We start from the raw sequence: 22,850 nt of genomic DNA, 5'->3' as shown, positions 1-22,850 counted from the left end.
ATCCAAACCTGTACACATGAGTTATCTGTGGTTCCTCATATGTAAGACGACAGTTGATGATAGTGTTGTTGTTGTCGTTAGAATGATATATTATTGGATGTAATGTATTGGTATGTTGCATTGTTTTAGTGAGTATGTGTGTTGTGGCTGTGTAATTGCCCTTAGCTGCCCTGAGACTACGGGTGCAAATTTAGCTTTTGGCTAACCCCGCCACATTTACATGGATGTTGCATTATTGTAATATTGATGTTGATTAATGTGCATTGTCCCCTATAAAAAAATATAGCTTTTTTTATCGTCATCGTTCCATGGAGCGTTAACAGTTCTAACAGTCAGTTTCTTAACAGATGCAAGTTTATCAATAATTGGAAGAAGCAATTTCATAAATTCATCAAATGCAGCATCTGGATGCTCCTCATTAATCACATCAGACCAACAAATATTTTTAACATCATCCACATAAGAGTCAGAACAAAATCTTTTGTATGATCTCTTATACACAATTTTAGGCCCAGCTGTTAGAACTTTGGCTTTCCTGGATGTAGCCACTATATTGTGATCACTGCATCCAATGGGTACCGATACAGCTTTAGAATAAAGTTCTACAGTATTAGTAAAAATGTGATCGATACATGTGGATGATCTTGTTCCTGTAGTGTTTGTAAACACTGTGGTAGGTTGATTAATAACCTGAACCAGATTACAGGCACTGGTTACAGTAACAAGCTTCCTCTTGAGCGGACAGCTTGATGAAAACCAGTCAATATTCAGGTCCCCAAGAAAGTTGACCTCTCTGTTTACATCACATACACTATCAAGCATTTCACACATATTATTTAGATACTGACTGTTAGCACTTGGTGGCCTATAGCAACACCCCAAAAGAAAAGGCTTTAGATGTGCCAAGTGAACCTGCAACCACAACACTTCAATAACACTTGACATAAGATCTTCTCTAAGCAATACAGGGATATGGCTCTGAATATATACAGCAACACCTCCCCCATAAGCATTTCTGTCTCTTCTATAGATGTTATATCCTTGTATTGCTACTGATGTATCATCAAATGAATTATCTAAGTGAGTCTCAGAAATGGCTAACATATGAATGTTATCTGATGATAGCAAGTAATTGATTTCATGAACCTTATTTCTAAGGCTACATATACAGTTGAAGTCAGAAGTTACATGCACTTAGGTTGGAGTCATTAAAAGTCGTTTTTCAACCACTCCACAAATGATGTTGTTAGCAAACTATAGTTTTGGCAAGTCGTTTAGGACATCTACTTTGTGCATGACACAAGTCATTTTTCCAACAATTGTTTCCAGACAGATTATTTCACTTATAACTCACTGTATCACAATTCCAGTGGGTCAGAAGTTTACATACACAAAGTTGACTGCCTTTAAACAGCTTGGAAAATTCAAGAAAATTATGTCATGGCTTTAGAAGCTTCTGATAGGCTAATTGACATCATTTGAGTCAATTGGAGGTGTACCTGTGGATGTATTTCAAGTCCTACCTTCAAACTCAGTGCCTCTTTGCTTGACATCATGGGAAAATCAAAAGAAATCAATCAAGACCTCAGAAAAAAAGTTGTAGACCTCCACAAGTCTGGTTCATCCTTGGGAGCAATTTCCAAATGCCTGAAGATACCACGTTCATCTGTACAAACAATAGTACGCAAGTATAAACACCATGGGACCACGCAGCCGGCATACCGCTCAGGAAGGAGATACGTTTTGCCTCCTAGAGATGAACATACTTTGGTGCGAAAAGTGCAAATCAATCCCAGAACAACAGCAAAGGACCTACAAAAGTATCTATATCCACAGCAAAACGAGTCCTATATTGACATAACCTGAAAGGCCGCTCAGCAAGGAAGAAGCCACTGCTCCAAAACCGCCATAAAAAAGCCAGACTACGGTTTGCAACTGCACATGGGGACAAAGATCGTACTTTTTGGAGAAATGTCCTCTGGTCTGATGAAACAATAATAGAACTGTTTGGCCATAATGACCATCGTTACGTTTGGAGGAAAAAGGGGGAGGCTTGCAAGCCGAAGAACACCATCCCAGCCGTGCAGCATGGGGGTGGCAGCATCATGTTGTGGGGGTGCTTTGCTGCAATTATGTGGATATATTGAAGCAACATCTCAAGACATCAATCAGGAAGTTAAAGCTTGGTCGCAAATGGGTCTTCCAAATGGACAATGACCCCAAGCATACTTCCAACGTTGTGGCAAAATGGCTTAAGGACAACAAAGTCAAGGTATTGGAGTGGCCATCACAAAGCCCTGACCTCAATCCTATAGAATATTTGTGGACAGAACTGAACAAATGTGTGTGAGCAAGGAGGCCTACAAACCTGACTCCGTTACACCAGCTCTGTCAGGAGGAATGGGCCAAAATTCACCCAACTTATTGTGGGAAGCTTGTGGATGGCTACCCAAAACGTTTGACCCAAGTTAAACAATTTAAAGGCAATGCTAACAAATACTAATTGAGTGTATGTAAACTTCTGACCCACTGGGAATGTGATGAAAGAAATAAAAGCTGAAAGAAATAATTCTCTCTACTATTATTCTGACATTTCACATTCTTAAAATAAAGTGGTGATCCTAACTGACTTGAGACAGGGACTTTTACTAGGATTAAATGTCAGGAATTGTGAAAAACTGAGTTTAAATGTATTTGGCTTAGGTGTATGTAGACGTCCGACGTCAACTCTATTAATATGGGCTATTTTCAGCCCTTTCCTGGGTAGCTTATCAGAGATAAACATAATACTGAAAAGAGCAGACAAAGCTAGAGAAAAAAATATACATTCTGCAGTCCATTAATAAATTGGTGTGTGTGTGTGTGTGTGTGTGTGTGTGTGCTGCGGGGTTGAGGCTACGAACACATAGGCTTGGCTCTCTCATATCACCCTGTCATAGGCCCCCCCCAGTCAACATTGCCTGCTGCAGTTGTTGGAGACATGTCCAGTTTGCAGCCGAACATGCAGCATAGAGAAGACCAACAAGGGGACCCTCATCAGCATCGTACAGACATGTCCTCGCTGTGAGAATTCCTATAAATATAACGGTCAGCCGCATGTTGGAACGAATCTACGCTGCTATGATCATCAATGAGGCTCTGGCAAAGACCTCACCTCCAGCCTCACCTCTTGCCTGCTCACCAACGGTCGTCGATGGGGAGAACAGATTTAGGTAGGCTTTATCTGACCGTTCAAACTTCGACATAGTACCTGTTAGTGTGTCAGATATCACCTATCATAACTGCCATTGGTAATAGAACAGTGATTGTGTGTGTGTGTGTGTGTGTTCATAGAAACATGTACGGAGCCAGTACATGGAGACTTGCAAGATGATGTGATGGAGTCAACTGACAGACGGGCTTGATACTAATGTCTCTGAATGGAGAGGGACCTGACTCTCGGCATTAAAATTTTGCTCGACAACTTTTACCTGTAATGTCTTTTTTATTATTGAATTGAATGGTATCAGTCAATATGGGGAGGGAGAAACCCTGTGTATTCTGCACTAGGATCAGGGAACTCCTGCTGTATACGGGACACCACACAGGAAGGTATGACCACTCTGACATGTTTGCCAAGGTAGCCCCATTACCACCAGACAAAATGGACACAGTATCTGTTTCGGCTGGGATTGACAATGAAAGGTGAAACATGCACATTGTTATATTAGCAGAACACTGCTTCTATGGTATTATGTAAAGGGTTGTTTACTCTACATGGACCTGTTACTACATTTGAAATGTACCAAAACACTTGGTTTAGAATATCTACATAAATTCATCAATTGCCTTCTTATCATATTACTCTGTAGGTTACTGACCTATTTAAAGCGTCCTCCAGCATCTCACCATACATCTGCCTGTAGTTATTGAACTCAACCTGCAGGAGGTTTATTTGTTGTGATTGAGTGGGAGGAAACAGCTGCGGGCAAGGTTCTGACAGATGGGTGTGTCTGGGTGGTGGCAAGGACACACCCAAGAAAAATATCAAACCACACCCCCAAGCCAACTCACATTTGTCTTCTTTTCATGGCCGCCAGCATTTCTTGAGGAGTAATCCAAAAAACAAGGCCAAATCAGCAGGTGCATTTCCCCTTTAAAGGCAACTTGAATTGAGGTGTTCGTTCTACAAACTGCGGCATGCCAATCAACTGAATCTTTTGTTTTTGGTTTGAGATTAAATAATTGTGGGGTGAGCATACTCATTTTTTCACACTCATATTTCAAGTGCCGGATTTACATTCAGCAAAATCACTCAAGGTGCATTAGTCGGACAAGAAGAGAGAAATTGGATGGGGGATGACTAACATTCATACACCTGAGTGAGGATGTGAAAACACAAACTCAGGAAAGTCACCTTCAACAAACCACAATGAAGTAATTTTCCATCCAGAATCACAAACTCTTTCTCTGCCTCAGTCTCTTAACCTCTGTCACCCCCCCCCCCAACACACACACACCATCACCCTTTTCACTACTCTTCTCTCACACTGCAACCACCACAGGCAGACAAGTGGAACTATACTGGAGACAGATACAGAATTTATGAGCAGAATACCTTCAAACACAGCTCAGTCTTCTCTCCCCAAAGCTTTCCAGGTCACTGACTTGAACCTTTTCTACCTTTTGTTTTTCTTCTTTTGTAGCTTCTTCAACTTTTTTCGCACAAAGACCAGGAGCACCACAGACAGACCATGGACAGAATCATGTCTGTTGGGTCTTGCTGTTTGGTTATTAAGTGTAAGCTGACGGCGGTTTAATTAGGTTTCGTATCGTTACTCTTCGTATCACTTTGACTAATGTGCAAACCTCTCTTTTTCAGGAGAACCACGCAAGTTTGACCCGACATTCAGAGGACCAATCAGCAACAGGTAATTTCCCGCTTTTGCCTTCTTTGCTTTTGCCTTCACAGCTCAACAGTGGGTCTTGTTTCATTTGTGAGAGGCACTGAGTGCTTGTTGCTATGTGTGATCCCATTTCCAGACGGTGAGTGTTTTCACTATACTGCTGCTATTAGCTAGCAGTGGTGATGAAATGAGAGTGCTGCCAAAGGGCTGTCCCACTGGTGATGTACTGCTCACATTTTAGGGCTTTGGTGATGTACTACACAACTTTTAGTACCACACATCAATGTTAAAGACTCAGTCACCATGGAACTGCCCATATCGACAGTAGTGTTTGATTTGATATAAAACATCATATTTTAATGAATGAAGGGCTATGTCCCTTACCCTTTAAAAGTAGTGCGCTAATAATAAGAACTAATAGGGTGTAATTTGAGACAGAGCCCATGGTCTGCTCTGATCCCTGCTTTGGCTGAACTGAAAATGGAAATTACCTTTATAAGCTATAGCCATTAACTTTCAAGCTAATATTGAATGTGAGTTAAGCCTATTCTCATACAGACCCTGTGAAATGTCAGTGTAGACCCAGTGTTTAACTTGCATTTCAGATATTATAAGAGATGATCCTTTGGTGAAATAACAAAATATTAATCCATAGAATTTAATAGAATTATTTGGTGCTTTGGAAACGCACAAATCTCCTCAGACAGAAAGACTATTAACCATGGAGATAAAACGTTCTATTCTAATACCAATCATATTATACATGTCTTTGCCACTACATCACAAACCCAAACATTTGAGATTCCTTCTCCAACCTTCACAGATGATACAGACCCCTCCCTTCCTTACCCATCTCCTAGCATTAAACCTGACAGGAGCCTTTTCTCTCCCGTCTGACAGTGTCACAGCTAAAAGCCTGTCAGAGAAAATAGGGAGAAAAAAAGGGAGGAAATCGATGGCTATTAGAGACTCAGGTGACTGACTGACTGCAATCAGTGTGGCTGCAGTGCCAACCAGCTGGAACAGGGACCAGGTCAACCGGCTAGAGCCCCACTAGCCCAGACAGACAGGGGTGGCAAGGAGTGGAGCGGAGTGGCATGTTTAAATAAGCAACGAGGACACTTCAAGTCCTTTATTAGACGTCACTGACAAAACCTATCCAGGGGAAAAGAGAGGGGAAATGAAAGTGTCTGGGTGGTTGATTGTTATGGTGGGACAGTGCTGGAGGATTGGTGTTGTGGAGATGGTAGTCATCTTTGTGGTTTTATTTTGAGTGTTTGTCAATGGAAATGTATTAGGACTAATTGTATGATTTGAAGAGCGGTGTGGGTGCACAGACCTCAGATCTGCCATCAACCCATCTTCAACTGTTTATTCATCAGCTTATATTCACAAGGCTCAATTGACGATAAATAACACCTTAGCTAGCAGATGAGGGAAAGTATATTTCAGTTCTTAATTGGGTAAGAGTACATTATTACAGTTATTCCGATGGAGAATGTGAAAAATTAATTGATCCTTTACTGAAGGCTTCCCTTAAAGTCAGAGTAGGGAGCTGCAGAGATGTAATTATAGATCCTCTGTGTGTGTGTGTGTGTGTGTGTGTGTGTGTGTGTGTGTGTGTGTGTGTGTGTGTGTGTGTGTGTGTGTGTGTGTGTGTGTGTGTGTGTGTGTGTGTGTGTGTGTGTGTGTGTGTGTGTGTGTGTGTGTGTGTGTGTGTGTGTGAAGCTCTTGTGGTGGCAAAAATTACACAGGAGTTAATGATTAAATTACCAGGCTTTTTATAGCTACACAATAAGTGTTGTTCTATTTTATTCTTTTAGGATTTCTCTGTATCAGTGTTTTCACCCCAGCAGCAATTTCAGGGCTCAGTGGATATCTTCTTAAAGATATGTTTCAGCAAGACAGAGATCCTCCCCAGATGATTAAGACTATGTTGAAAAGTTTTCAAAAGCTGTGTATGTGTATTGCTAAACCTTTTGCTGTGTTAGAATATAGTTAGTTTTCACCTTTAAAACAGTGAGAGTCCCACCTGTATAATGAGAGCTACCTATGAGAGTCTTACACACTCATACCTCAAGATACCCGCTTGGGTCGCTTGCTATTTCATAAGTAAGTGCTGGTTAATGACTGTCTCATGTCCTTATGATATCCGTGTTCAAACTTACAAGTGCAGTGTGTTGCAAAGTTGTTATAAAACCAATGAGTGGACATGATGAAGTGAAGGGTTTGTAGCCAGCTAGCGACCCTCTATTTGTCAAGTTCTGCCCCCCCACCCCACCCTCGACTCTAAGAACACACTCTGTTCCTGTCAAGGATGAGACGTATGGAACCCACCCACCACACACACCTCCACCCATTTACTAGTTCTGCTGCTGACCATATATTTTCTCTGGCTCGCCACACAGAAGAGGAATAGTTTTTGTTCCTCCAGTCTGTTTATCCAATCATTTACAGTAGCTCAAAGATGCTGAAAACTTTGACTAGGCCTATTTGGGGACACTTTTGTCTGGTTGTTCTTTTTGAGCTCATAAATATAGATTTGCTTTGTTATGTGCAGTTATAATTTCAAGCCCATATTTCACTCAGGGTGCCAACTGCCATCTTCTCATTACCGTTCACAGCCATTGTTAGAATCATTAATCAAGTTCCTATTCAGAGACATAAAGCAGTCCTGTAGGAATGGATCAGTGGTTTTAATTAAAAACCAGAGACATTAATTCAGTCTCTTCAATGTCTATTTTGAGTGAGAGATGTGGAGTCGTTTAATGATGGGATTTTAAAGATGGCCGCAGATTAAACCAGTCGACTATTGAATCTCTAGCCTGGTCTCAGATCTGTTTGTGTTACCTTTCCGACTTCTTGTCACTGATTGCCGCAAGTTGGCAAAAGAGCACAAACAGATCAGGGACCAGGCTATTGAATCCCAGGTCACATCAATTCTCATACTCTGACTGTTGCTCTCCTTCCTAAATTCTCCTGTGAAATTTGAATTTATGACAGCGATTAAGCGAACAGCACAGGCCCCCCCACACACATGACTGGTTCAGAGGCAGTGATATATAAAACAACATTTTGTGTGCCGATAACTCCTGAAAGGCAACACATAAATTGCAGAACGGCGTTGAGAGGTGACTGTCTTGGTGATTTATCTCAATAAGTTGTCCATCACCCTTCAAACTGAGATGGTCGCTTCTTATCATAGAGCTCACAGGCAGATGTTTATTATTGTTAATTCTTCTAGTCCAGGCTTCTCCTTCACCCAAATCCAGATAGCTGATGTTCTGAAAGAGCTGCAAAATCTGGATCCCTAAAAGTCAGCTGGGCTAGACAATCTGGGCCCTCTCTTTCTAAAATTATCTGCCGAAATTGTTGCAACCCCTATTACTAGCCTGTTCAACCTCTCTTTTGTATCGTCTAAGATCCCCAAAGATTGGAAAGCTGCCGCGGTCATCCCCCTCTTCAAGTTAATAAACAGATCACCGACCATTTCGATTCCAACCTTACCTTCTCCACTATGCAATCTGGTTTCCGAGCTGGTCATGGTTGCACCTCAGCCACGCTCAAGGTCCTAAACGATATCATAACCACCATCGATAAAAGACAGTACTGTGCAGCCGTCTTCATCGACCTGGCCAAGGCTTTCGACTCTGTCAATCACCGCATTCTTAATAGCCTTGGTTTCTCAAATGACTGCCTCGCCTGGTTCACCAACTACTTCTCTGATAGAGTTCAGTGTGTCAAATCGGAGGGCCTGTTGTCCGGACCTCTGGCAGTCTCTATGGGGGTGCCACAGGATTCAATTCTCGGGCTGACTCTTTTCTCTGTATATATCAATGATGTCGCTCTTGCTGCAGGTGATTCTTTGATCCACCTCTACGCAGACGACACCATCCTTTATACATCTGGCCCTTCTTTGGATACTGTGCTAACAAACCTCCAAACGAGCTTCAATGCCATACAACACTCCTTCTGTGGCCTCCAACTGCTCTTAAATACTAGTAAAACTAAATGCATGCTCTTCAACCGATTGCTGCCCGCACCCGCCTGCCAGACTAACATCACTACTCTGGACGGTTCTGACTTAGAATATGTGGACAACTACAAATACCTGGGATGTCTGGTTAGACTGTAAACTCTCCTTCCAGACTCACATTAAGCATCGCCAATCCAAAATGTAATCTAGAATCGACTTATTATTTTGCAACAAAGCCTCCTTCACTCATGCTGCCAAACATACCCTCGTAAAACTGACCATCCTACTGATCCTCGACTTCGGCGATGTCATTTACAAAATAGCCTCCAACACTAATTGTCAACACTCTACTAATTGTATGTAGTCTATCACAGTGCCATCCGTTTTGTCACCAAAGCCCCATATACTACCCACCACTGCGACGTGTACGTCCTCATTGGCTGGCCCTCGCTACGTATTTGTCGCCAAACCAACTGGCTTCAGGTCATCTATAAGTCTTTGCTAGATAAAGCCCCGCCTTATCTCAGCTCACTGGTCACCATAGCAACATCCACCCGTAGCACGCGCTCCAGCAGGTATATTTCACTGGTCATCCCCAAAGCCAGCACTTCCTTTGGCCGGCTTTCCTTCCAGTTCTCTGCTGCCAATGACTGGAACAAATTGCAAATATCACTAAAGCGGGAGACTTATATCTCCCTCTCTAACTTTAAGCATCAGCTGTCAGAGCAGCTTACCGATCACTGTATCTGTACACAGCCCATCTGTAAATAGCACACCCAACTACCTCATCCCCATATTGTTATCTATTTTTTTTCTCTTTTGCACCCCAGTATCTCTACTTGCACATCATCATCTGCACATCTATCACGCCAGTGTTAATGACAAATTGTAATTATTTTGCCACTATGGCCTATTTATTGCCTTATCTCCCTAATCTTACTACATTTGCACACACTGTACATATATTTTTATATTGTGCTATTGACTGAACATTTGTTTATCCCATGTGTAACTCTGTGTTGTTGTTTTTGTCGCACTGCTTTGCTTTATCTTGGCCAGGTCGCAGGTTTATTTTATCTTTTAAAATAATTTTTCTTGGACATAAAATATAAAAAAATTATTAGGAAATAAGCTAAATGTGATTTTAATTTAGGAAATCTGTAACCAAGTATTCCCAGGTATAAATAGAGAGGCATATATGATCGTATCCCAATTTTTGAAATTCTGTTTTTTTTTCAAATACTATATCTGTTTCGGATTCTTGCGGTCAATTTGCAGTGTACAAATTATTTCTAACTATGTAATTGGGGAACCCTGTCTATTGTATCACTCTGAGGGAGATAGATGGGAACATACTGAAGGATAGATACTGCACTCTGCAGGTTGTTTGTTTGAATACACTACCGGTCAAAAGTTTTAGAACACCTACTCATTCAAGTTTTTTTTTTTTTTGACTATTTTCAACATTGTAGAGTAATAGAGAAGACATCAAAACTATGAAATAACACATATGGAATCATGTAGTAACCAAAAAGTGTTAAACAAATCAAAATATATTTGAGATTTGAGATTCTTCAAATAGCCACCCTTTGCCTTGATGACAGCTTTGCACACTCTTGGCATTCTCTTAACCAGCTTCACCTGGAATGCTTTTCCAACAGTCTTGAAGGAGTTCCCACATACTGTTTGCTGAGCACTTGTTGGCTGCTTTTACTTCACTCTTCACTCCGACTCATCCCAAACCATCTCAATTTGGTTGAGGTCGGGGGATTGTGGATGCCAGGTCATCTGATACAGCACTCCATCACTCTCCTTCTTGGTCAAATAGCCCTTACACAGCCTGGAGGTGTGTTGGGTCATTGTCCTGTTGAAAAACAGATGATAGTCCTACTAAACGCAAACCAGAGGTGATGGTGTATCTTGCAGTAGCCATGCAGGTTAAGTGTGCCTTGAATTCTAAATAAATCTCAGACAGTGTCACCAGCAAACCACCCCCACACCATGCTTTATGGTGGGAAATACACATGCACATCCATTCACTCACACCGCGGTTGGAACCAAAAATCTTCAATTTGGACTCATCAGACCAAAGGACAAATTTCCACCTGTATGATGTCCATTGCTCGTGTTTCTTGGCCCAAGCAAGTCTCTTCTTATTATTGGTGTCCTTTAGTAGTGGTTTCTTTGCAGCAATTCGACCATGAAGGCCTGATTCACACAGTCTCCTCTGATCAGTTGATGTTGAGATGTGTCTGTTACTTGAACTCTGTGAAGCATTTATTTGGGCTGCAATTTCGGAGGCTGTTAACTCTAATGAACTTATCCTCTGCAGCAGAGGTAACTCTGGGTCTTCCATTCCTGTGGCGGTCCTCATGAGAGCCAGTTTCATCATAGCGCTTGATGGTTTTTGCAACAGTACTTGAAGAAACTTTCAATGTTCTTGAAATGTTCTGTATTTACTGACCTTCATGTCTTAAAGTAATAATGTACTGTCGTTTCTCTTTGCTTATTTGAGCTGTTCTTACCATAACATGGACTTGGTCTTTTACCAAATAGGGCTATCTTCTGTACCTTGTCACAACACAACTGATTGGTTCAAACGCATTAACCTGGAATGAAATTCCACAAATGTACTTTTAACAAGGCACACCTGTTAATTGAAATGCATTCCGGGTGACTACCTCATGAAGCTGGTTGAGAAAGCGAAGAGTATGCAAAGCTGTCATCAATGCAAAGGGTGACTATTTGAAGAATCTCAAATATTAAATATATTTTGATTTGTTTAACACTTTTTTTGGTTACTACATGATTCCATATGTGTTATTTCATAGTTGTAATGTCTTCAATTTTATTCCATAATGTAGAAAATAGTAAAAATAAAGAAAAACCCTTGAATGAGTAGGTGTTCTAAAGCTTTTGATCGGTAGTGTATATAGGGACATTATCAATGTGTGCTACTCTGAGTTGATTTTATTGTCCTCAGGGTTTTTAGAATCCTGATTCTGAAAAAGTATTATCTTTCCAACTTTATTTCGCACACACAAACACCCACAAGCCTGCACACAAACACCCACAAGCCTGCACACAAACACCCACAAGCCTGCACACAAACACCCACAAGCCTGCACACAAACATCCACAAGCCTGCACACAAACATCCACAAGCCTGCACACAAACACCCACAAGCCTGCACACAAACACCCACAAGCCTGCACACAAACACCCACAAGCCTGCACACAAACATCCACAAGCCTGCACACAAACACCCACACACCTGCACACAAACATCCACAAGCCTGCACACAAACATCCACAAGCCTGCACACAAACACCCACACACCTGCACACAAACATCCACAAGCCTGCACACAAACATCCACAATCCTGCACACAAACACACACACTTTCTCTCTCTCTCTCCTCCCCCTCTCCTCCTCCCTCTCTCCCTGCTTGAGTTTAGCTGATGTTATGCTTTCAGCATCACGCATGGTCGTTCCAGAGGACTGGAAAGGACAGAGCAGGAAAACACTAACTACTGTACTATGGGCAGACCCAATATCACTAGGGAGGCAGAACCTTCAACCTGTCATTTAGACCATTCCTTCTACTACTACTACTGCTTAACTGTATTTAAGAATATGAATATTTAATAGGATTGTGTGTAAATAGTACTTTTGTTGTTTCTTAGTGTCTTTCCAATATATAACGCTTATTTTATTCAGTTATTTGGTTTGTTTAATTTTTATTGATTTATTTTTATGTGAATGTAACATCTTTGTCTATAACTGTTCTGTACTTTGTCGTGTGTTTTATGAGGACCCCAGGAAGAGTAGCTGTTGCATGTGCAGTAGATAATGGGGATCCTAAACTATTCACACGGCTCAACACTGTGTGTGTGTGTGTGTGTGTGCGTGCGTGCGTGCACCATACATGCATGCATGACTGTTCGTGTGTATGCGTGTGTGCACCTGTGTGCAGGTGCTTGTGTATTTGTGTACAGTTCTGTGTGTCTCGGCAGGCCTGTTGGATCTGGGAAAAGTGCTGCTCAGCTAAAGACTGAATTATTGAGCACTAGGAAGCGGTGGGGAGCGTTGAGCAATGTGTTTGTGAAAGCCTGCTGTGCAGCTCAACACCAGGTCTCATACTAACACTGTCAACTCAATGACCCAGTGCTGCCAATCACAACCTGATCACTATTCCCTAAACACATCACCTTACAGTCATGGTCTGTTATAACCCACTAACCTGGACTGTTGAGGTTCATTCATTCCAATGAAAGCATACTGCTGGTGAAAGGGACTGGGTGCTCTCATTTTGTATTGCCCGGTCCCTGGGCTGGGTGGAGATTTCACTTAAGGACCAATGGAATGGTCTAAAATGTGGAAATTCCGCCCAAAACAAACGCTGCCACTTATGAAGGCCTTACCTGACAGGTTAGAGAGGGGCTGGGCATAACTCTCATTGATAGAGGTCAATCCCAACCAATCAAATTGGAGTAATCAGACATTACCTCAGTGCTCGATAAGTAGTCAGCTGGGAGGCAAGGGAGGGATTTCTACACATTCGATTGATATGTAAGCTGATTAATTTGGTATTTATTCGGATCCCCATTAGCCGCTGCAAAAGCATCAGATACTCTTCACGGGGTCCACATGAAACATGACATAATACATAATACAGTACAGTTCAAATTACAATACAATATATATAAAATGGCTTTGTCTCTTCACAGTCCCCTTTGTGATTAAACATGATACTATATAGGTCGCTGGATCAATGATTTCCTGGAGGCCACGCTAACAATTATCTCAAATCAAATCAAATCATGGATCGGAACACAATGCACACTACCCATTGTGGATATGTTACCATATCCAGTCCTCGGTTGGAGAGAAACATGTAAGCACTTGACACACACACACACACACACACACTGGTACACACACTAGTACAGACACTGCAAGAGCCATTCCAATGGCCAAACCCTGGGAAAGAGAGTGTGGGAATGTGATGTGTCCACAGGGATTCATAGCAGCAGATTGTTGAGGTTAATATTTCATTTAAACGTTTGGAAAACATCTCATCATCACCATGGTTCCCCTCTGCTGAGGTTTGATCTTAAACAGAATAATGAACGAGGCCTTGATGGGTACTTATCGCTCTCCTCTTGTTTCTCTCTCTCTTTACACTCTAATTTCTCTCTCCAATCGTTTCTCTCTCTGTGGGTATGTTGAATATTGAAAGCCTTGTCAAGGATATTTACCTTCTCTCTCTCTCTCTCTCTCTCTCTCTCTCTCTCTCTCTCGACAGAAGCTGTACAGACGTGTTTTGCTGTGTGATCTTCATCATCGTCATCCTTGGATACATAGCACTGGGGACTGTGGGTGAGTGGATACAAAACCATAACCACTATTACCAGGAAAGTGTAAGGATGTCTATACAACTTTTCATGACATATAGGTCTACATGTATTGGACAAAACCCGATCTCTCACATTCCCATGAGTCTAGGAAGTATGCCAATGTGAGACTAGCATTGGACAGACTACATTTTTGCCTTTATGGAGTGAACACTGTTTATAATCAGGGTTACTTGGAGAAAATCGGACCTCTCGGAAATGAAAATGGATGGCCCTGCCCTCAGCACAATATATTTGACCTAAACCCTCCCTTAACACTTGAAAAAAACAAAAACAAGTGACCCTCCCCTATACCCAAAATAATAATTAAAACATAAAGTGGATACAGAACATGCCTACCATTTACCCTCACTTCTTGGACAGACAATTACCTTAGATATGCAGTTTTAGAAACTGTTCTTCAGTTTCTAAAACTGCATATCTAAGGTAATTGTCTGTAAGCATTACATGGCAATGCAGGAATGTTGTGGGGTCGCAGACCACCGTGGACAAGAGTAGGGGTGGACAGATCTCCTTTATAGTAAAAGCTTTGCAGGAATTTATCATATTGTTTGTAGGTCCAAGAAAAAATTGCCTTTTGTAAATATTTAATGCAATTGTATGTGATTTTATATATTAGCAGAATCTTTTTTAATACCACACAAATTACCAAAATTACAGGCTAAGAATAGACAGAGAAATAGCCTACCTTATTATATTTCTGTAATGCCAAATCAGTGTGTCTTGTTTGCAACGAAACTGTCCCTGTTTGCAAATATTTAAATTTGAGATGTCACTAGGAATCTGAGCATGGTAAAAGTTAGGCCTACCTTTCCACCCCAGACAGGGTAAGTCTACCTTTCCACCCCAGACAGAGTAAGCCTACCTTTCCACCCCAGACAGAGTAAGCCTACCTTTCCACCCCAGACAGAGTTGGTCTACCTTTCCACCCCAGACAGAGTAAGCCTACCTTTCCGCCCCAGACAGAGTAAGCCTACCTTTCCGCCCCAGACAGAGTAAGCCTACCTTTCCACCCCAGACAGGGTAAGTGTACCTTTCCACCCCAGACAGAGTTGGCCTACCTTTCCACCCCAGACAGAGTTGGCCTACCTTTCCACCCCAGACAGAGTTGGCCTACCTTTCCACCCCAGACAGAGTTGGCCTACCTTTCCACCCCAGACAGAGTAGGCCTACCTTTCCACCCCAGACAGAGTAAGCCTACCTTTCCACCCCAGACAGAGTAAGCCTACCTTTCCACCCCAGACAGAGTAAGGCTACCTTTCCACCCCAGACAGAGTAAGCCTACCTTTCCACCCCAGACAGAGTAAACCTACCTTTCCACCCCAGACAGAGTAAGTCTACCTTTCCACCCCAGACAGAGTAAGCCTACCTTTCCACCCCAGACAGAGTAGGCCTACCTTTCCACCCCAGACAGAGTTGGCCTACCTTTCCACCCCAGACAGAGTTGGCCTACCTTTCCACCCCAGACAGAGTTGGCCTACCTTTCCACCCCAGACAGAGTTGGCCTACCTTTCCACCCCAGACAGAGTTGGCCTACCTTTCCACCCCAGACAGAGTTGGCCTACCTTTCCACCACAGACAGAGTAGGCCTACCTTTCCACCCCAGACAGAGTAGGCCTACCTTTCCACCCCAGACAGAGTAAGCCTACCTTTCCACCCCAGACAGAGTAAGCCTACCTTTCCACCCCAGACATAGTAAGCCTACCTTTCCACCCCCAGACAGAGTAAGCCTACCTTTCCACCCCAGACAGAGTAAGCCTACCTTTCCACCCCAGACAGAGTAAGCCTACCTTTCCACCCCAGACAGAGTAAGCCTACCTTTCCACCCCAGACAGAGTAAGCCTACCTTTCCACACCAGACAGAGTAAGCCTACCTTTCCACCCCAGACAGAGTAAGTCTACCTTTCCACCCCAGACAGAGTAAGTCTACCTTTCCACCCCAGACAGAGTAAGTCTACCTTTCCACCCCAGACAGAGTAAACCTACCTTTCCACCCCAGACAGAGTAAACCTACCTTTCCACCCCAGACAGAGTTGGCCTACCTTTCCACCCCAGACAGAGTAAACCTACCTTTCCACCCCAGACAGAGTTGGCCTACCTTTCCACCCCAGACAGAGTAAGCCTACCTTTCCACCCCAGACAGAGTAAGCCTACCTTTCCACCCCAGACAGAGTAAGCCTACCTTTCCACCCCAGACAGAGTAAGCCTACCTTTCCACCCCAGACAGAGTAAGCCTACCTTTCCACCCCAGACAGAGTAAGCCTACCTTTCCACCCCAGACAGAGTAGGCCTACCTTTCCACCCCAGACAGAGTTGGCCTACCTTTCCACCCCAGACAGAGTTGGCCTACCTTTCCACCCCAGACAGAGTTGGCCTACCTTTCCACCCCAGACAGAGTTGGCCTACCTTTCCACCCCAGACAGAGTTGGCCTACCTTTCCACCCCAGACAGAGTAGGCCTACCTTTCCACCCCAGACAGAGTAGGCCTACCTTTCCACCCCAGACAGAGTAAGCCTACCTTTCCACCCCAGACAGAGTAAGCCTACCTTTCCACCCCAGACATAGTAAGCCTACCTTTCCACCCCAGACAGAGTAAGCCTACCTTTCCACCCCAGACAGAGTAAGCCTACCTTTCCACCCCAGACAGAGTAAGCCTACCTTTCCACCCCAGACAGAGTAAGCCTACCTTTCCACCCCAGACAGAGTAAGCCTACCTTTCCACCCCAGACAGAGTAAGCCTACCTTTCCACCCCAGACAGAGTAAGCCTACCTTTCCACCCCAGACAGAGTAAGCCTACCTTTCCACCCCAGACAGAGTAAGCCTACCTTTCCACACCAGACAGAGTAAGCCTACCTTTCCACCCCAGACAGAGTAAGTCTACCTTTCCACCCCAGACAGAGTAAACCTACCTTTCCACCCCAGACAGAGTTGGCCTACCTTTCCACCCCAGACAGAGTAAACCTACCTTTCCACCCCAGACAGAGTAAACCTACCTTTCCACCCCAGACAGAGTAGGCCTACCTTTCCACCCCAGACAGAGTTGGCCTACCTTTCCACCCCAGACAGAGTTGGCCTACCTTTCCACCCCAGACAGAGTTGGCCTACCTTTCCACCCCAGACAGAGTTGGCCTACCTTTCCACCCCAGACAGAGTTGGCCTACCTTTCCACCCCAGACAGAGTAGGCCTACCTTTCCACCCCAGACAGAGTAGGCCTACCTTTCCACCCCAGACAGAGTAAGCCTACCTTTCCACCCCAGACAGAGTAAGCCTACCTTTCCACCCCAGACATAGTAAGCCTACCTTTCCACCCCAGACAGAGTAAGCCTACCTTTCCACCCCAGACAGAGTAAGCCTACCTTTCCACCCCAGACAGAGTAAGCCTACCTTTCCACCCCAGACAGAGTAAGCCTACCTTTCCACCCCAGACAGAGTAAGCCTACCTTTCCACCCCAGACAGAGTAAGCCTACCTTTCCACCCCAGACAGAGTAAGCCTACCTTTCCACCCCAGACAGAGTAAGCCTACCTTTCCACCCCAGACAGAGTAAGCCTACCTTTCCACCCCAGACAGAGTAAGTCTACCTTTCCACCCCAGACAGAGTAAACCTACCTTTCCACCCCAGACAGAGTTAACCTACCTTTCCACCCCAGACAGAGTTGGCCTACCTTTCCACCCCAGACAGAGTAAACCTACCTTTCCACCCCAGACAGAGTAAACCTACCTTTCCACCCCAGACAGAGTTGGCCTACCTTTCCACCCCAGACAGAGTAAACCTACCTTTCCACCCCAGACAGAGTTGGCCTACCTTTCCACCCCAGACAGAGTAGGCCTACCTTTCCACCCCAGACAGAGTAAGCCTACCTTTCCACCCCAGACAGAGTAAGCCTACCTTTCCACCCCAGACAGAGTAAGCCTACCTTTCCACCCCAGACAGAGTAAGCCTACCTTTCCACCCCAGACAGAGTAGGCCTACCTTTCCACCCCAGACAGAGTTGGCCTACCTTTCCACCCCAGACAGAGTTGGCCTACCTTTCCACCCCAGACAGAGTTGGCCTACCTTTTTTGGACTAAACCTAATCACAAATTACTGAACTGCCACCGTAGGCCTACACAGCACAGCCATTGGTTAGGCAGAACACAAAGACATGTTTGATCATTAAGAGCAGAGCAGGACCGGGGCTCAGGTTTGGATTATCCATTGCAGTGTGTAATGCAGCGTAGTTTTATTTACACCATGCCAGCAGCTATCTAAGAAATGCAACTTTGCTCTGTGCTTCTCCTAGCATGCACTTCATAGCCTATAGATCATTTATTGAGACATCACTAAATAGCCTATAGGCTCACTTGGTATTGCGCGCCCAGCGAAGAATCAGAGATGAGGGGCGGTATTGGACACACATCGATATATAGCGACTAATTCTAAAACACTAAGAAATATTGAAATGTAATCAATTACAAATTTCATGACCCTCCCCTTGACTAGATTTAAAACAATACTAAACCCTCCCCTTGACTAGATTTAAAACAATACTAAACCCTCCCCTGGACTAGATTTAAAACAATACTAAACCCTCGCCTGGACTAGATTTAAAACAATACTAAACCCTCCCCTTGACTAGATTTAAAACAATACTAAACCCTCCCCTGGACTAGATTTAAAACAATACTAAACCCTCCCCTGGACTAGATTTAAAACAATACTAAACCCTCCCCTGGACTAGATTTAAAACAATACTAAACCCTCCCCCTGACTGAAATTGAAAAAACATGACCCTCCATTATCCTCCAGGTCCCCATTCTGTAAAATTATATCCTTACCTTATTTCATCGTCCTAGTTGAGTCAAATTTCTGTTACTTTAAAAAAAAAAAAACGGTGTTAACAAGCGGTGTAAAGGGAGATGCTACAGAGAAATAGGCCTAGCTAGGCCTACCTTATTATATTTCTGTAATGCCAAATCAGTGTGTCTTGTTTGCAACAAAACTGTCCCTGTTTGCAAATATTTAAATTTGAGATGTCACTAGGAATCTGAGCATGGTACTTTTAAAAGTTAGGCCTACCTTTCCACCCCAGACAGAGTAAGCCTACCTTTCCACCCCAGACAGAGTAAGCCTACCTTTCCACCCCAGACAGAGTAAGCCTACCTTTCCACCCCAGACAGAGTAAGCCTACCTTTCCGCCCCAGACAGAGTAAGCCTACCTTTCCACCCCAGACAGGGTAAGTCTACCTTTCCACACCAGACAGAGTAAGCCTACCTTTCCACCCCAGACAGAGTAAGCCTACCTTTCCACCCCAGACAGAGTAGGCCTACCTTTCCACCCCAGACAGAGTTGGCCTACCTTTCCACCCCAGACAGAGTAAACCTACCTTTCCACCCCAGACAGAGTTGGCCTACCTTTCCACCCCAGACAGAGTAAACCTACCTTTCCACCCCAGACAGAGTTGGCCTACCTTTCCACCCCAGACAGAGTAAAACCTACCTTTCCACCCCAGACAGAGTAGGCCTACCTTTCCACCCCAGACAGAGTAGGCCTACCTTTCCACCCCAGACAGAGTAGGCCTACCTTTCCACCCCAGACAGAGTAAGCCTACCTTTCCACCCCAGACAGAGTAAGCCTACCTTTCCACCCCAGACAGAGTAAGTCTACCTTTCCACCCCAGACAGAGTAAGCCTACCTTTCCACCCCAGACAGAGTAGGCCTACCTTTCCACCCCAGACAGAGTTGGCCTACCTTTCCACCCCAGACAGAGTTGGCCTACCTTTCCACCCCAGACAGAGTTGGCCTACCTTTCCACCCCAGACAGAGTTGGCCTACCTTTCCACCCCAGACAGAGTTGGCCTACCTTTCCACCCCAGACAGAGTTGACCTACCTTTCCACCCCAGACAGAGTTGGCCTACCTTTCCACCCCAGACAGAGTAATTCTACCTTTCCACCCCAGACAGAGTAAGCCTACCTTTCCACCCCCAGACAGAGTAAGTCTACCTTTCCACCCCCAGACAGAGTAAGTCTACCTTTCCACCCCCAGACAGAGTAAGTCTACCTTTCCACCCCCAGACAGAGTAAGTCTACCTTTCCACCCCCAGACAGAGTAAGTCTACCTTTCCACCCCCAGACAGAGTAAGTCTACCTTTCCACCCCCAGACAGAGTAAGTCTACCTTTCCACCCCCAGACAGAGTAAGTCTACCTTTCCACCCCCAGACAGAGTAAGTCTACCTTTCCACCCCCAGACAGAGTAAGTCTACCTTTCCACCCCCAGACAGAGTAAGTCTACCTTTCCACCCCCAGACAGAGTAAGTCTACCTTTCCACCCCAGACAGAGTAAGCCTACCTTTCCACCCCAGACAGAGTAAGTCTACCTTTCCACCCCAGACAGAGTAAGCCTACCTTTCCACCCCCAGACAGAGTAGGCCTACCTTTCCACCCCCAGACAGAGTAGGCCTACCTTTCCACCCCCAGACAGAGTTGGCCTACCTTTCCACCCCAGACAGAGTAAGCCTACCTTTCCACCCCAGACAGAGTAAGCCTACCTTTCCACCCCAGACAGAGTAAGCCTACCTTTCCACCCCCAGACAGAGTAGGCCTACCTTTCCACCCCAGACAGAGTAGGCCTACCTTTCCACCCCCAGACAGAGTTGGCCTACCTTTCCACCCCATACAGAGTAAGGCTACCTTTCCACCCCAGACAGAGTAAGCCTACCTTTCCACCCCAGACAGAGTAAGCCTACCTTTCCACCCCAGACAGAGTTGGCCTACCTTTCCACCCCAGACAGAGTAGGCCTACCTTTCCACCCCAGACAGAGTTGGCCTACCTTTCCACCCCATACAGAGTAAGCCTACCTTTCCACCCCATACAGAGTAAGCCTACCTTTCCACCCCATACAGAGTAAGCCTACCTTTCCACCCCAGACAGAGTAAGCCTACCTTTCCACCCCAGACAGAGTAAGTCTACCTTTCCACCCCAGACAGAGTAAGTCTACCTTTCCACCCCAGACAGAGTAAGCCTACCTTTCCACCCCAGACAGAGTAAGCCTACCTTTCCACCCCAGACAGAGTAAGCCTACCTTTCCACCCCAGACAGAGTAAGCCTACCGAGGCAGAAAAACGTAAGCTTGAACTGCTGGCTACTCTTCTTCCTTTGCTTAACCCAACGAGAGAAGGTCACAAGTGATTCCCCAAAAGCTGTCTGGGTTTAAACATCTTCTATTGTACAGAAAGTGAATAGCTTAATCAATGGATAGTGACATAATTAGATTACTTCCCAAGCAAAGTAAATGTTTTGTCTCCTCGGCTTTAGAAGGTTGTAGCTCAGCCTTTGAATGTCAAAGAAACGAAACAATGATATCGCCATATGCATCAGAGTCACGTCTTTGTAGCATAAAGTATCGCGGACCAAATCGCTGTTATTGATCTCTTTATATAATCGGATCCGTTTTATTTTCTTTAAAATCTTAAGCTAACACGTGGTAGGCCTGTGCTTATTACCATTTTCTTTAATTAACGAAAGATCTATGGCATACCCTCTCATACCCCCTCAATTCGAGTCTTGGTTTTAACTTAACAGCCCTTAACTGACACGGAGGTAGGCTATTTAAAGGGTGCATGGTGGGTGGAGAAATTGACCGACAAATGGTGGATATGGATATAGCAGCCTATAGCTAGATTTCATCTGTCAAACAGGTAGGTCTACCTCTTATTTCTTAAATAGGAAGAAATAGGTTCCAACACAAAGCCCTCTTGTTGTTAGTAAAGTCAAATTCAAATGAATTATTCAAATTAATTATACCTACTCTAATTTGCCTACTTCAGCAATATTTGCTGCCCATTTCCGATTGATTGTGCTGCGGCTGCTGCTTCAAGTTTCAGCACCACAGTGTAAATTTCTCTAATCTGTCTTATTGAGAGGCCAATAACTCTGATAAATACATCATGGGCAAGAAACATATTGTTTTTAATAACATCTATTATAGTGGTAGCCACCGGTCCTCCTTTCCATCTTCGCGCTCTCCTTCTCAAACTGAACAGAACATAGGCTATAGGCTAGTCCTCGTGCAAGATTTTTTGGACTAAACCTAATCACAAATTACTGAACTGCCACCGTAGGCCTACACAGCACAGCCATTGGTTAGGCAGAACACAAAGACATGTTTGATCATTAAGAGCAGAGCAGGACCGGGGCTCAGGTTTGGATTATCCATTGCAGTGTGTAATGCAGCGTAGTTTTATTTACACCATGCCAGCAGCTATCTAAGAAATGCAACTTTGCTCTGTGCTTCTCCGAGCATGCACTTCATAGCCTATAGATCATTTATTGAGACATCACTAAATAGCCTATAGGCTCACTTGGTATTGCGCGCCCAGCGAAGAATCAGAGATGAGGGGCGGTATTGGACACACATCGATATATAGCGACTAATTCTAAAACACTAAGAAATATTGAAATATAATCAATTACAAATTTCATGACCCTCCCCTTGACTAGATTTAAAACAATACTAAACCCTCCCCTTGACTAGATTTAAAACAATACTAAACCCTCCCCTGGACTAGATTTAAAACAATACT

General features: G+C 44.1%; 1 protein-coding gene across 4 annotated transcripts in view; it reads left to right on the top strand.

Moving 5' to 3' along the window:
* Nucleotides 1-22,850, top strand: part of LOC106568882 (choline transporter-like protein 5-A) — a 106,929-nt gene that overhangs the window by 54,586 nt on the left and 29,493 nt on the right. For all 4 annotated transcript variants that reach the window (XM_045693975.1, XM_045693974.1, XM_014139663.2 and 1 more), the window contains exons 2-3: nt 4,862-4,910; nt 14,175-14,248. In XM_045693975.1, the coding sequence (XP_045549931.1) occupies nt 4,862-4,910; nt 14,175-14,248 (123 nt within the window). The remainder of the gene's footprint in view (nt 1-4,861; nt 4,911-14,174; nt 14,249-22,850) is intronic.

Source organism: Salmo salar, chromosome ssa14 (assembly GCF_905237065.1).
Source record: "Salmo salar chromosome ssa14, Ssal_v3.1, whole genome shotgun sequence".
Lineage (NCBI taxonomy): Eukaryota > Metazoa > Chordata > Actinopteri > Salmoniformes > Salmonidae > Salmo > Salmo salar.
Note: the sequence above shows the minus strand (reverse complement) of the source record. Positions and strands in the feature narration are given on the sequence as shown.